Source organism: Sceloporus undulatus, chromosome 10, assembly GCF_019175285.1.
Source record: "Sceloporus undulatus isolate JIND9_A2432 ecotype Alabama chromosome 10, SceUnd_v1.1, whole genome shotgun sequence".
NCBI classification, from domain to species: domain Eukaryota; kingdom Metazoa; phylum Chordata; class Lepidosauria; order Squamata; family Phrynosomatidae; genus Sceloporus; species Sceloporus undulatus.
The window spans coordinates 1,759,226-1,771,821 of NC_056531.1; the positions used below are offsets into that span (position 1 = coordinate 1,759,226).

Genomic DNA, 12,596 nt, shown 5'->3' on the forward strand with positions numbered 1-12,596 from the left:
AGGAAGGAAGGAAGGAAGGAAGGAAGGAAGGAAGGAAGGAAGGAAGGAAGGAGAGCATGAAATTTGGAAAGAAGGAAAGTGAGGGGGGAATAGGGAGTGAGAGAAAGAAGGAAGGAGGGAGGGAGGGAAACTAGGAAAGAAGAAAGGAAGAAAGCGAACATGAAAGAAGGAAGCAGGGAGAGAAAATAGGAAATAAGGAAGGAGGATAGCGAAGGAGGGGAAAAGAATAGGAGAGAAGACTGAGAGAAGGAGACAGGGAAGAGGAAAGAGAAGGGGAGTGGATAAGAAAGAGAGAGGAAAAGGAAAAAAGAGAAAGATGAAAAGAGAGGGAGACAGAGAAAGGCAAGGTGGGAAAAGAGGAAGAGAAAGAAAGGAAAGGAGGCTGACGGAAAGGCCGAGAATGAGGAGAAGGAAAAATGTTAAGAAAAGAAAAGAAAAAAGGAAGTGTAACCTGCCCTTCCACAACCTAGGGGTCACAAGGCTATACTACAACCCTCAACAAACGTAAGAGGGTCAGACCTCCACACCTTTGCTTCAACACCTTTGCTTCCAAGGCAAGAATACAGTAAAGGAAAAGAGTGGCCGAGAGAAGGTAAAGAGACAAAGCCAAGAAGAGCAAGCCAAAGCAAAATGGATGGGAGAAAGAAGGAAAGGGAAAGCAAAGGGAATGAAAAAGCAAGAGAAGAGAGGGAAAGAGAAAGTGAAGCCCAGAAAGGAAATAAATACAGGAGAAAGAGAAAGCAGATGAGAAGCAGGTCAGGCACTGCTTACCTCCATAGTAAGTGTAGGGTGTGGAACCCAACATCTCGGAGTCATCCAGCCGGCCTCCCAAAGGACGCATGCGCCGGGGGCTCCGGAAGAAAGCGTGCCTCCGGGCACCCAGCGCGCTGAGCTGCTTCATCCGTCGCTCTTTGGACCGACGGTTCTGGAACCAAACCTGGGAAAAAGGACACAAGTTGAGGTGAGGTCTTCCATCGCTTGCCGGGAGCCATCCCAGGAAAGGCCCTGCAAACAGGAGAGAGCCAGAAGAGGAAGACATCTCCAGGGGTGGCCCTGTTGGCCAGCTGGCAAAGTACAAGAACATCCCAAATCCATAAAACGGGGGCACTTGGATAGGGCCAACCCCAGTGCACAAAGGGCATGGTGTATGCTTCCAGAGCTCCACTGACTTCCCCATTCAGACAAAGGTGTTAAAAATCAAACAGGAGGGGGAAAAAGAATGAGGATGAGGATGATAGCCCCATTTTATCAAGATGTTCTCAGTTCAAGTGTTGGAAGGGCATGCATGCATTCAAAGACATTCCTTCTGGCCATGGGAATACTCCAGGAAATAAAAGTTAGGTTCCATTAGCAAGACAAAAAGATGAGATCCCAGCTCAGAGACTATGAAGGTAGCTTTCTGTAGGTTTTTCGGGCTCTGTGGCCATGTTCTAGAAGCATTTATTCCCAACGTTTCACCAGGAAACGTCTACAAAGGCTTCCTTTTAAATACCTAAAGCAATGCATGGCCAAGTGTGAAATCACCCTGTTTTTCAGTGGTTGGAGGGAGACCAAATGGATAGATCTGTGATAGGATTGCTGCCATTTTCTGTCCTCATTTGGCATGAACCATCCCTTAGACCAGCAGTTCTCCACCTGTGGGTCGCGATCCCAAGGGTCACCTAAGACATTCGGAAAACACATATTTCCGATGGTCTTAGTAACCGAGACACTGCTCCTCTATGGCTGGGGGGGTCACAGCAGCATGAGGAACAGTATTAAAGGGTTGCGGCATTAGGAAGGTTGAGAACCACTGCCTTAGAAGAAGGACTTCTTGCAACAAGGTCTTGGCCTGATCACACTACGCTGTTATAGGGCTACGATTCCACTTTAACCGCCCTGGCAACACCTTGTGGAATCCTCGGGGTTGTAGTTTGGAGAGGAACTTGCTGACTGAGGAGTCTCAATGTCCCTTCCTAAACTACAAATCCCAGGGTGCCATGGAATGTTTCCATGGCGGTTGAAGGGGAACCATAGCGATGTAATGGTGCCACATGACGACAATCAAAGGCAACGTAAAAACGGCATTCCAACAGCAGAGAAAAGCAACTCGTTTGGTCATGGGCCCAAATGGCCTGGCCCAGTGGAGGATTTGATCTACTATTCGCCAGATTCGCCTTCCTAATTTCGGGGTTGCTGTTGTTGTTATGCTAAAACTCGGGTTTCAAAACATTGTCCACCTATTACTAAAGGTTCCCTTTCTTTTCAGAAAGAAATGTCCTTTTTGGTGGATGAAGAGGACCGCCTGGAAAGGACCAGGAAGCAGATGGCCTTCCAAAAAGTATTGGAGCCAGGAAGGAGGAGGACCTCCCTGAGAAAACCACAGACAGGTGAACTGCGCAGTGATGAACCAACCACCCTCCTCTCCAGTGGAGGACAAGAAGAGGCTCTACCCAGCTTGGTAGCTCCATAGATGGAGTCTATAGATGACACAAAACATGGACCAAGATGGACAAAGTTCTGGAAGCCCAGCTTGATGAGGAGCGATTCTAGGGAGTTGGGTATGTTTAACTCGGAGAAGAAAAGACTGAGAGGTGACATGATGCAACCAACTTTATGCAGCTGAAGTCTTGTGCTCTCTTCCAACTCCTATGCCCTAGCAGGATCCTATGCCCTTAGGGAGCTGGGGATGTTTAGTCTGGAGAAGGATAAAAGATGACATGATAGCCCTGTTTAGATATTTGAAGGAATGTCCTGTTGAGGATGGAGCAAGCTTGTTTTCTTCTGCTCCAGAGACTAAGGGCATGAAGCAATGGATTCCACCTCAACATTAGGAAGAACTTAACTGTTAAGAGCTGCTCCAGAGGCTGGTGGGCCTCTTTAGAAGTCTTTCAACCAAAGTTGGGTGGGCATCTTTCTGGTGTGCTTTCACAGTGTGTTCCTGCCTGGCAGAAGGTTGGAAGAGATGGCCCTTGGGATCCCTTCCAGCTCTAAGAGTCTATGATCTGCCTTACCTGGATGACTCTCATGTTGAGCCCCGTCTCTTGGGCCAGTTGTTCCCGGATGTGCCTGGTAGGTTTAGGGGTGGCTGCAAAAGCCGCTTTGAGGGTCTCCAGCTGCTTGGCTTTAATCGTGGTTCGGGGTCCCCTCCTTTTGGTCCCAGAGTTCTGCTCCTCATTCTCGTTGTTGGTGGTCTCTTTATCCGAGGAGGTGGAATTGTCGGTCTCCTTTGTGTCATCTTGCAGTGGGTCTTGGAGGTCTGGAGATAAACTCCGGTCGGTGCAAGAGGACACTGTGGAGGGAAAAAGGGAGGCTGAGTTGAGAAAGGATGGAGGTAGGAAGGAGTTCCATGGGTCGGTTGAGAAAAGGGGCCCTGTCTAGCTCTGGGCAAGGGAAGAAAGACGGACACCTTGGTGGGACCCAGCTTACCAAGCCCTGCATTCAGCAGTGGTGCTATCAAGGTTGAACATTGGCACAGAAGACTAGGGGTCTATTTCTCCAGGAATCCCCACCACCAATAAGTCCAGCTCACCCTATAGTATAGGAAGCAAAGGAAGACCCTAGATAGGCCAAGGAGGAGGGCAACCTGGATCTCCCTGAGCTGGTTTCCCACAGTCTCGAAAGGGTGCCAAGAAACCCAGGAGGCTGGCAAAGAGGAGGGCGAAGGGGTCCGACCTGGAGCTCCCACCCGCTGGGTTTTGACTGTCTCCAAAGGTGTCAAGAAACCCAGAAGGCTGGGAAAGAAGAGGACAAAGGGAACCCACTTGGAGTTCCCACTCTTTGGGTTTCAACTGTCTCAAAACGGGTTGAGAAACCCAGGAGGCTGCCAAGGAGGAGGAGGGCAGTGGTAAACTGATCTGGACCTCGCATGGGCAAGGTTTCGACGGTCTCAAAGGTGAAACCCAAGGGGCTGCCAAGGAGAAGGAGGGCAGACAGAAATCCATTTGGATCTTGCCTGGGCATGGTTTCCATGATCTTGAAGGCTGTCGAAAAACCTTAGGGGGAGGACGATCTAGAACTTGGGTTTCGGAGTTTCGACGGCCTCGAAAGGCCGGGTTTCGGAGTTTCAACGGCCTTGAAAGGCCAGGTTTCAGAGTTTCGACAGCCTCAAAAGGCTGTCGAGAAACCCCAGGCATCTGAGAAAGGCAGGTGGGTCCCCTTCTCCTGCCCGGAGCCTACCTGGGCCGAACCCGAAGCCTCCCTTACCTGAGTTGAGGCTGCCTTCTTTCAAGCTGGCCGAACTCAGGTAGTCCTCCTTGCAGACGAACTTGTTCTCGTCGATGATGTAGAGCTCCTCGCCCGTGGAGAGCTGCTTGTTGCACACCATGCAGGTGAAACAGTTCAGGTGAAAGACCTTGCCCCGGGCTTTCCGGACCAGGTCCGAGGGAGAGATGCCTTGAGCACAGCCGGCGCATTTGGTGGGGTATGTTTGGTGGATGTGTTTTAGGGGGGAGGTTGTTGGGGTTTTTGTTTTGGTGTGTGGTTTTGTGTTTGGGTATGGGGGTGGGGTTGTATTGGGTGGTCCCCCTTTTTTGTGGGGTGGTTGTTGGGGGGTCCCGGTTTTGTTTGGGGGGGGGGGTCCACCACCAACCCCAAAACAAACCAAGACAACCCAAAACCAAAACCTTGCTTTTGGTTGGGGTCGGACCACCCACCCCGTTTTACATTTTATTGTGGGTGTGTGGAGGGATTTGGGTTGGGTGGTGGTCCCACCACACCCCAAACCTCCAACCTCCCTCTCCTGGACCCAAACTTCCTGGAGCCAAACCTCCTACCTCAACCTGAAAAACCTCTCAACCCTCCGCACTCGACCAAAAAAACACCAAGAAACACCTCCTGAGGGAGAACCTCCCCATCTTCCGCCCCCTGGGAGGACCGCCCCTCACTGGAGGACATAGAGAAAAATCAAAGGAGGAAAGAAAAATGGCCACAACCTCGTGAAAACGACCAAGGGGTAGGTTTAGGTATATTTTATAAATTCAAACCTATTCAATAAATATTTTATTATGCGGCCAAGGGGGACCTTTGACTCTGTCTTGGTGTCAATACCGTAAATAAATCAGTAATAAATAGATCAATAAATATGGGTGGCATCCCTTCCCTTCCCTTGGCACCGACCCTTTCTGCTTTTTGGTTGTTACTTTTTTTAATACCGGGGGACTCCATGGTGCCCCCTTCTGACACTGGGATGCCAAGACAAAAGGTCAGTTTCTTTTTTTCAGCATTTCTTTCTTTCGACGGTGTGCCTCGCCTTTCGCCCAGAAGGGACCCGAGGCGGCTCACAGACCAATAAAATAAAATCAAAATTAAAATTAAAAACATCACCATAAAATCAAAAAAACCATTAAAACCATCTAAAAAGATAATCACTGGGCGAGTCTGGGGAGATATAGGGGCACAGGAGAGTGATCTCCCCCGCCGGAAATATTATTATTATTACTATTATTACTATTATTATTATTATTATTATTGTTTTTTAATATCCCACCTTTCTCTCAACAGAGGGGCTCAAGACGGCAAACAAGTATAAACCAACACCATTTAAAGACATTGCAAAAATATTAAGATACACAAATATCACATTTTTAAAGACAATTTAACCATTTCCCCCTCTTTCCGTAGGAGATTCGCACCCAAGACAGAGGCCGCAGGAATGATCCGGCTTGAGACCGCTTTAACTGCCCTGGATCCATGCTATGGAATCCTGGGACTGGTAGTTTTGGTACCACCGTTCACTACAAATCCCAGAATCCCTTAGCATGGAGCCAGGGTAGTTAAAGTGGTTTGACACCGGATCATTGTTACAGTGTGGATGAGGCGAGAGATGCCAACCTCCAGCTCTTTAACTGCCCTGACTCCATGCTATGGAACTCTGGGATTGGTAGTTTTGGTACCACCACCAACTACCAATCCTAGAATCCCTTAGCATGGAGCCAGGGCTGTTAAGTGGTATGAAACCGGGTCATTCCAGTGGTGCGGATGAGGCGAGAGATGCCAACCAAGGAGTCCTAGCTTTGTGGGCTGCTCCTGTCTCAACTTTAGAGCCCTCAAACCACTGAGAAGAGATCCTCACCATATTTCTCCCCATTGATCTCAGGAATAGTAATAATAATAATAATAATAATAATAATAATACAACTTTATTCATATCCCGCCTCTCTGTCCATAATCAAGGTGGCTTACAGTTAAAAACACACACACAAAACCTCATGTCCCAGTACTGTAGTTCCTATCCTCCCCTAAAACATCCATGAGACAGGGAACTATCACAAAATATGCCTAAAACATGATGCCAACCTATGGGCAAAAACCCTGCCAACCTATTCCTTCCTCGCACTTTCCGTCGGGTTTGTAAAACCCTTCCCTCCTCTTCCAAGAAGCCAAACAGCCTCCTCTTCATCCCAAAACCATCCCACTCTTTTCAACCTTTATGTTTTTTAAAATGGGGGGAGGATTGGGGCCCAAAGTAGGGCCAAGGATGGCCAGGCCCCCCTTGAGATGGGCAAAGTCGGCTCCTATACACCTCCTATACGCCTCCTTTTCGCTGTTGTTGTTGTTGTTGTTATTATTATTATTATTATTATTATTGGGGGGGTCCATCCCTCCAGGGCTGGCGACGTCTCCAGCCCTCCTTAACCCCCCTCCAAGCAACATCCAAACCCCCCACGGTTGCTATTATCCCCCCCATTAAACACATCGACGGTTTGCTTCCATTAGGAAACAAAAGCCTTTTGCATTTCGGTCCCTTTGCGGATTATTTGATTTGATTTGATTTTGGTGCCCCCCTTTTTTTGTGCCAGACAAAGACCCCTTCCCTTGCCCCCCTCCCTTGCGAACCAAAACAGGTGCTCCTTCTAACAAACGACCCAGCCAGCGCCATGAAAACAAAGAGCGGTGCACCGCGAGCTTTCCACGAACCGCTTTCCAATTTCCAAGCTCTGCATCGTTTCCTCCAATTTAACTCCGGTGTTATTAGTATTTTGTTGTTGTTTGTTTGTTGTTCGTATTATTATTATTATTTTATTATATTATTTATTATTACTATTTTCCCTTCCCTGTTTTTCCCCCCCCTTGTTTCTTTTTGGCTGCTGTGGCACCACACAAAGAAGGCTGCGGGGAAGGATCGTCCCCTTTCCTTCTTGTGTTTGAATGGCATTTTTAGTTGTGTGTGTGTGTGGTGTGTGGTGTGTGTGATATAGATAGAATATAATATATTATACGATGATATTCTAGAGATATATGTGTGTGTATGTAATATATCTATATATATGAATATATCTAATATATATATGTGTGTGTTTGTTTTTTTGGTGTGTGTATGTGTCATATCTCTATCTTGTGTGTATGCTCTCATCTCTATGTGTGTGTATATCTAATCTGTATTATCTCATCTAGGTTCATCTCTGTCTTCTTATATATATGATAATTATAATTATATTAATATAATTAATCAGCGATCTATCGTATAGATACAATTGTGTGTTTGTTTTTATATATATATATAGATAGATAATATATAATATATATATATAGTATACCCACACACACACCCACATCTAGATACTATAGTCCCCGTTGTGTGTGTGTCTCGCTCGAGATACCTACTCTCTAATCTCACCTCTCTCTAATAGCCTCTTTTCCCTATGAACTCTACCCCCCACCTTCTTTTTTTTTCCTGTCCAAGGCCTGCAAAAAGTTGCCAACCACATTGGCACTAATGATTTTATTTTGACAGCGTGAAGAAGGGAAGAAAAGACCCGATGCAGCGTGCGGAAAGAGGGCAAATAAACCCTCTGCAATCCAAATATTATACATACATACGGTGTGTGGTGTGTTGTATGAGGATTAGGATGGCTTTTCCGAGCCAGCGTCCCTCAACTGGGCCTTTGGTGCCCTCCTAAACAGAAATCCACTTGCTATGAGCCGGAGTAGAGAGGACAGTCCAAATGGTTCCTCTTTTGGCCTTGGAATTATTATTATTATTATTATTTAGTTTTAGTTAGTCCCCAAGGTGTTACAGCAATAATAACGCTCATTTCTTTCAAAGGCTTACAATACATAATGATATCTTTTTTTCAGTGAGCCGCCAAAGGGGCTACGAATCACACTAATTTAATAATTCTAATACGAATACTAATTTTATTTCTTGCAGCGGTCTCAAAGGTGCTACGATAATAATAATAAAAGATAATAATAATAATAAGAAGAATAATAATTTTTCCTTTCGTGAGTCTCAGAGGTGCTACAAAACTGTCATAATAATAAGTCCTTCCTTGTTTTTCAGTGAGTCCTCAAACGTGCTAATATATAATTAATAATAATTCGTTCTTTCTTGATCTCAAGGACTACACTAATAATAATTAATAATAATATAATAATAATTTCTTTCAGGGAGTCCTCAAAGGTGTTACGATAATAATAGATAATGAATATAATAATAATAATCAATCTATTTCAACGTGTCCCAAAGTGTGACAAATAAGATAAGAGGAATAATATTTCAGTGAGTTCTCAAAGGTGCTACGATAAGAATAACATACTTCTGTCTTTCAGTGAGTCCCAAGGTGCTTCAAGATCCTCTCTGCGTACTGATGCGACAGCGACACGGCTATAGCTTTGGTTCTATTAATTATATTATTAGTATGGATATCTTGGATGATCAATGCTACAGTCTTCTCTTGCTGTTGCCTGGGAATTGAACCAAAGGGAAAGACAGGTGCCCAGGGAGGCACCCCAGAGCTTCCTCCTGGCACCCGGTCTCCATTGTCCTGCAAGGTCCCCTTCCGGCATGCTGGGTTTCTCTTTCTCTGATCATTTTTGGGGGTGCCACACACACAAATCTCTACGGGTGCTCTGTTTGCGTTTGTGCCTTGCAAGCTTTTCCAGAGTCCTTGTGCCCTTCCTCTGCAAGAGAGCCTCCATCAGCGGGCCAATCCCCGCCCAAAGGCTCTCCAGGGCCGCCCCTGCTTAGCTTTCCCTCCCGGTTGATGAGGCTCGGTGTCCCCCCTCCTTCTCCCTGGGGCGGCTTGGGAAGGAGGGCCCTTGGCCCAAGGTCCTGGTGGATCTTCCCTGGAGGGGCGTTTGGAAGGGGAGCCCTCGGGCCAGCCCCCGAACCAGGGAAGGCCAAGCGTGGGGCGGAGGAGGCCTCCTTTCGCCTGGAGGGAGGGAGGGGGGGGGAGGGAGGGGGGGGAGGTAGTGCGGACCAGGCCCACCATCCCCTCCCTCCTTCTTCCCTCCTCTACCCCTCCATCTCTCCCCTTCCCTCATTTCCTTCCTCCCATACCCCCTGCTTCTCCATATTTAATTATACCTATAATATACCTCCCATATTTCCCTCCACCTGCTCCGCCCGCCCTTCTCCATCCATCCATCCAGCCCATCCATCCGCCATCCGCCATCTCTGCTCTTCCCTCCATCCATCTCCCATCATTCCCCTCCTTCTCCCCATCCCATCCTCCTTCCCTTCTTCTTCTCTCAGTCTTGCCTGTTGTCTCGCTCCCGCCCTCAATCTCTCCATCCTTCCTCATCCTCCTCCTTCCCTTCCTCCGTCCTTTGCCCTGCCTCTCACCTGAAGAAGTCGTTTCTTGCAGTAGAGCTTCTTCGCGGGAAAGCACTTTCGCTCGTTTGGCACTCACTCGCACACGGACGCACCTTGATGTGCAGGCCCGGTCCGCACGTTCAGCAGGAGCGGTCCAGGTGGGACGCTCGCGCGCCCCGCGCAAGTGGACCACCATCTTGCACCCTTCCCCTTCCTTCTTCTCCTCTCGGCCTCCCCCCGAGGCCCCCAGCCCTCTGGCCTCTTTCCTCCGGAGCCTCCTCGGTTGGCCGTCGGGGGCCCAGGCGGAGAAGGCCCGGCCAAGGCCCTAGGGGGGGCGGCCGGTCCGGGGCTCCTGGGCCTCCGGGCCTCTCCTTCTTCTCCTTCTCCCCGGAGCTCCGTCGGGGCCTTGACATGCCGCCGCCGCCCGCTGCCACTGCCTTTGCCCTCGCCCTTGCTGCCGGGGGGGTGGGAGCCCCCTTTTCACACGCGCTGCCGCGCGCCCCCGCGTTGTCTCGTGGGAGGTCGGGGCCCTTCGCGCAGCCCCCTTCTTCAGATTGGTGACGTCGGGGACGGGGACGGGCCATCGTGGAGCCTGACATGGGCACCCCGCCCTCCCCTCCCTCCCTCTCCGCCCCCTCCCCTTTCCTCCCTTCTTTTTTGTGTTTGTTAAGTTTCCATGCTCCCATCGATCTCCCTCCTTCTTCCTTCCGTCCTTCTTTTCCTTCACCTGGCGCTTGGCACTAGCCGGGACCGCCCCCCAAAGCAGAAAGGAGGCCAGCGACCCAGGGATGGTTTATGGGATGGATGGACGGATGGGTGAGTCAGGGGGGATCCGGGGCCCATCGAGGGTGGGGGGCAAGGAGACCCACCTCCCCTCCCCTGTCCCTCCCTTCCCCTTTCTCCCCCCCCCCCCTTTTCCCTTTCCGAGGAGCAACCGACTCGGTCCGCTTGATGGGATTGTGAGTAGGGATTGAGGGACAGCCCCCCAAAAAAGTCCCCCTCCTCATGGATCGGACCAAGGGGGGGGGCTTCCTTAGAGAGAAAACTGGGACTTCACCCCCACAACGAAAAAGAGCCTCGTTTTCGGAAAGTCGGGGGGTCCTCCCTTTTGATCATATTGCCTTCCCTGCTTGCCGTCGCCTGTTTTATTGATGGTATCGGTTTGGAGCCCATATATAGTTAGATAGATGAGATAGATAGATGGATGGCGGGAGAGGAGGGGGGGGTGGGATTGCTGGAGGCCCCCTCCTTCCCGCCATTAAAGAAACTCCCAAACTGGAATGAAGGAGATGCTCTCCTTTCGCAAAGCGGTCGGAGGCATCCTCGGGCGTCCGTCGGAAGATGCTGATTCCTCCTCCCAAAACGCACGAATCGCACCCAGTCGGCGGCTCTGGAACAATGGAAGTTGCTCGCCCCAGCTTTTTGGAAAGAACTAACGGCCTTCCCCCTTTAAGTAAGGGTTTATCAGAATAATAAGAATAATAATATAAAGCAAATTCAATTTCCTGGTGTTAAAAGTCGGGGTTGGAATAGGAGCGATCTAGAGATTCTAGGTGCCAAAACGACTGCAGAGATGACTCAGTTTTTGAGACCGCTAGAACCGCCCTGGCCAACGCTAGGGAATCCCGGGGAACCGTAATTTCGAGAGACGTTGAACCCAGAAAGCGCTGGGGGCCCAAGAGCGTCATTCCCAGATTCCCTAGCCACTGGGCAAAGTGTCTCAAGATCAAGGTGGAGCCGATTTTCTCCCCAGTGGGTTTGGGACCTAGTGGGGTGTTTTGCACAGAGACCATGCCCCGGGGAAGGGTTTGGGGGCCATGCAGAGTCCAAGGCATGGCCTCCTCGCCTGGCTTTGGAGGGAGGGCACTGGGAAACTAGGCATGGGAGCTATGGCACTGAGAGCTATGGCACGGCCTATGGCACGGCAGCTGCACTGGCAGCTACGGCACCTGGGGGATTGTAGAGGGAGAGGGAAAACCAATTTTCGCGCCTACAGATACACACGCATGGATAGTCCATGCGCTAAGTTGTACCTGGTCTAGGTTGTCACCACTCAATAACCTCTATATGCTATATCTATAGCTATTCTATTCTATTCTTTCTATTCTTTCTTTCTTCTATCTATTCTATCTATCGATCTCGTATCTATCTATCTATCTATCTGATACATTGATGATATTAATAACAGATCCAACACTATATATATGTATGTACATAACGTGACTACAAAACCTACTTGTATATTATAGATATATATATGTTGATATATACTTTTATATACATTATAAAACATATAAAAACTATATTATATGATACATATATAGTAATTAGAAAACACACAGTGTTATGTGTATATATGAATATGAATACATAAGATATATCTTATAAAACAGCCTATATAGATATATATAGATATATTATACACCACATTATAAAACACACAGTTTGATATTTATATATTGAATAGGATACATAGTGTAGACATTATAAAATATCAAACTAGTTATATGATACATAATACTAGAATGTAGTCTAAACCATATCAAAACTTACATAGATAGATTAAGGATACATATCTCTAGAATGTAGTACAAAACATATTAAACTAAAAGTACTATATAAATATCTAATATACATGGAAGCTATTAGATCGAGGATAACTATCAAAGCGCCTTTACACTAGAGAGACTAGATATATATATATATATATCAGTTATATGAGATGATCTGCTCCTGGTGCTTTCCTGTCTATTTAGTGGAGACAGGTGTGTAACCACACTTGTTGTGGTGTGTGGTCCCTACAAAGTGGGAGGAGCACGGGGGGGGGGGGGGGGGGGAGGGCGAGGGGGGAGGGGAGGGAGAGGAGGAGAAGAAAGAAGAGGAGGAGAAAAAAAAAAAAAAAAAAAAAAAGAAAAAAGGAAAAAAAACTATCTTAATTTGTATTAGAACTACCGGTTCGCGCCCCTACTTTGCGCTCTCCACTTGCGGTCGGTCCCAGCTACAGGGTTTTAGGCTATGTTACCCGTCTTTTTGTGATTAAGATTGGACAAATTATTGACTCAACGTTTTACTTCTAGTA

At 48.0% G+C, this 12,596-nt stretch overlaps 1 protein-coding gene across 1 annotated transcript in view; it reads right to left on the minus strand.

The window, feature by feature from the left end:
• The window catches only part of LHX5 (LIM homeobox 5), a 13,481-nt gene extending 3,768 nt beyond the window's left edge, over positions 1–9,713 (minus strand). The window contains exons 1-4 of the mRNA XM_042441858.1: positions 9,548–9,713; positions 4,186–4,506; positions 2,994–3,271; positions 772–937 (exon numbers count right to left, since the gene is read on the minus strand). Of these exons, the coding sequence (XP_042297792.1) occupies positions 772–937; positions 2,994–3,271; positions 4,186–4,506; positions 9,548–9,713 (931 nt within the window). The remainder of the gene's footprint in view (positions 1–771; positions 938–2,993; positions 3,272–4,185; positions 4,507–9,547) is intronic.
• Positions 9,714–12,596: the final 2,883 nt, after the last annotated feature.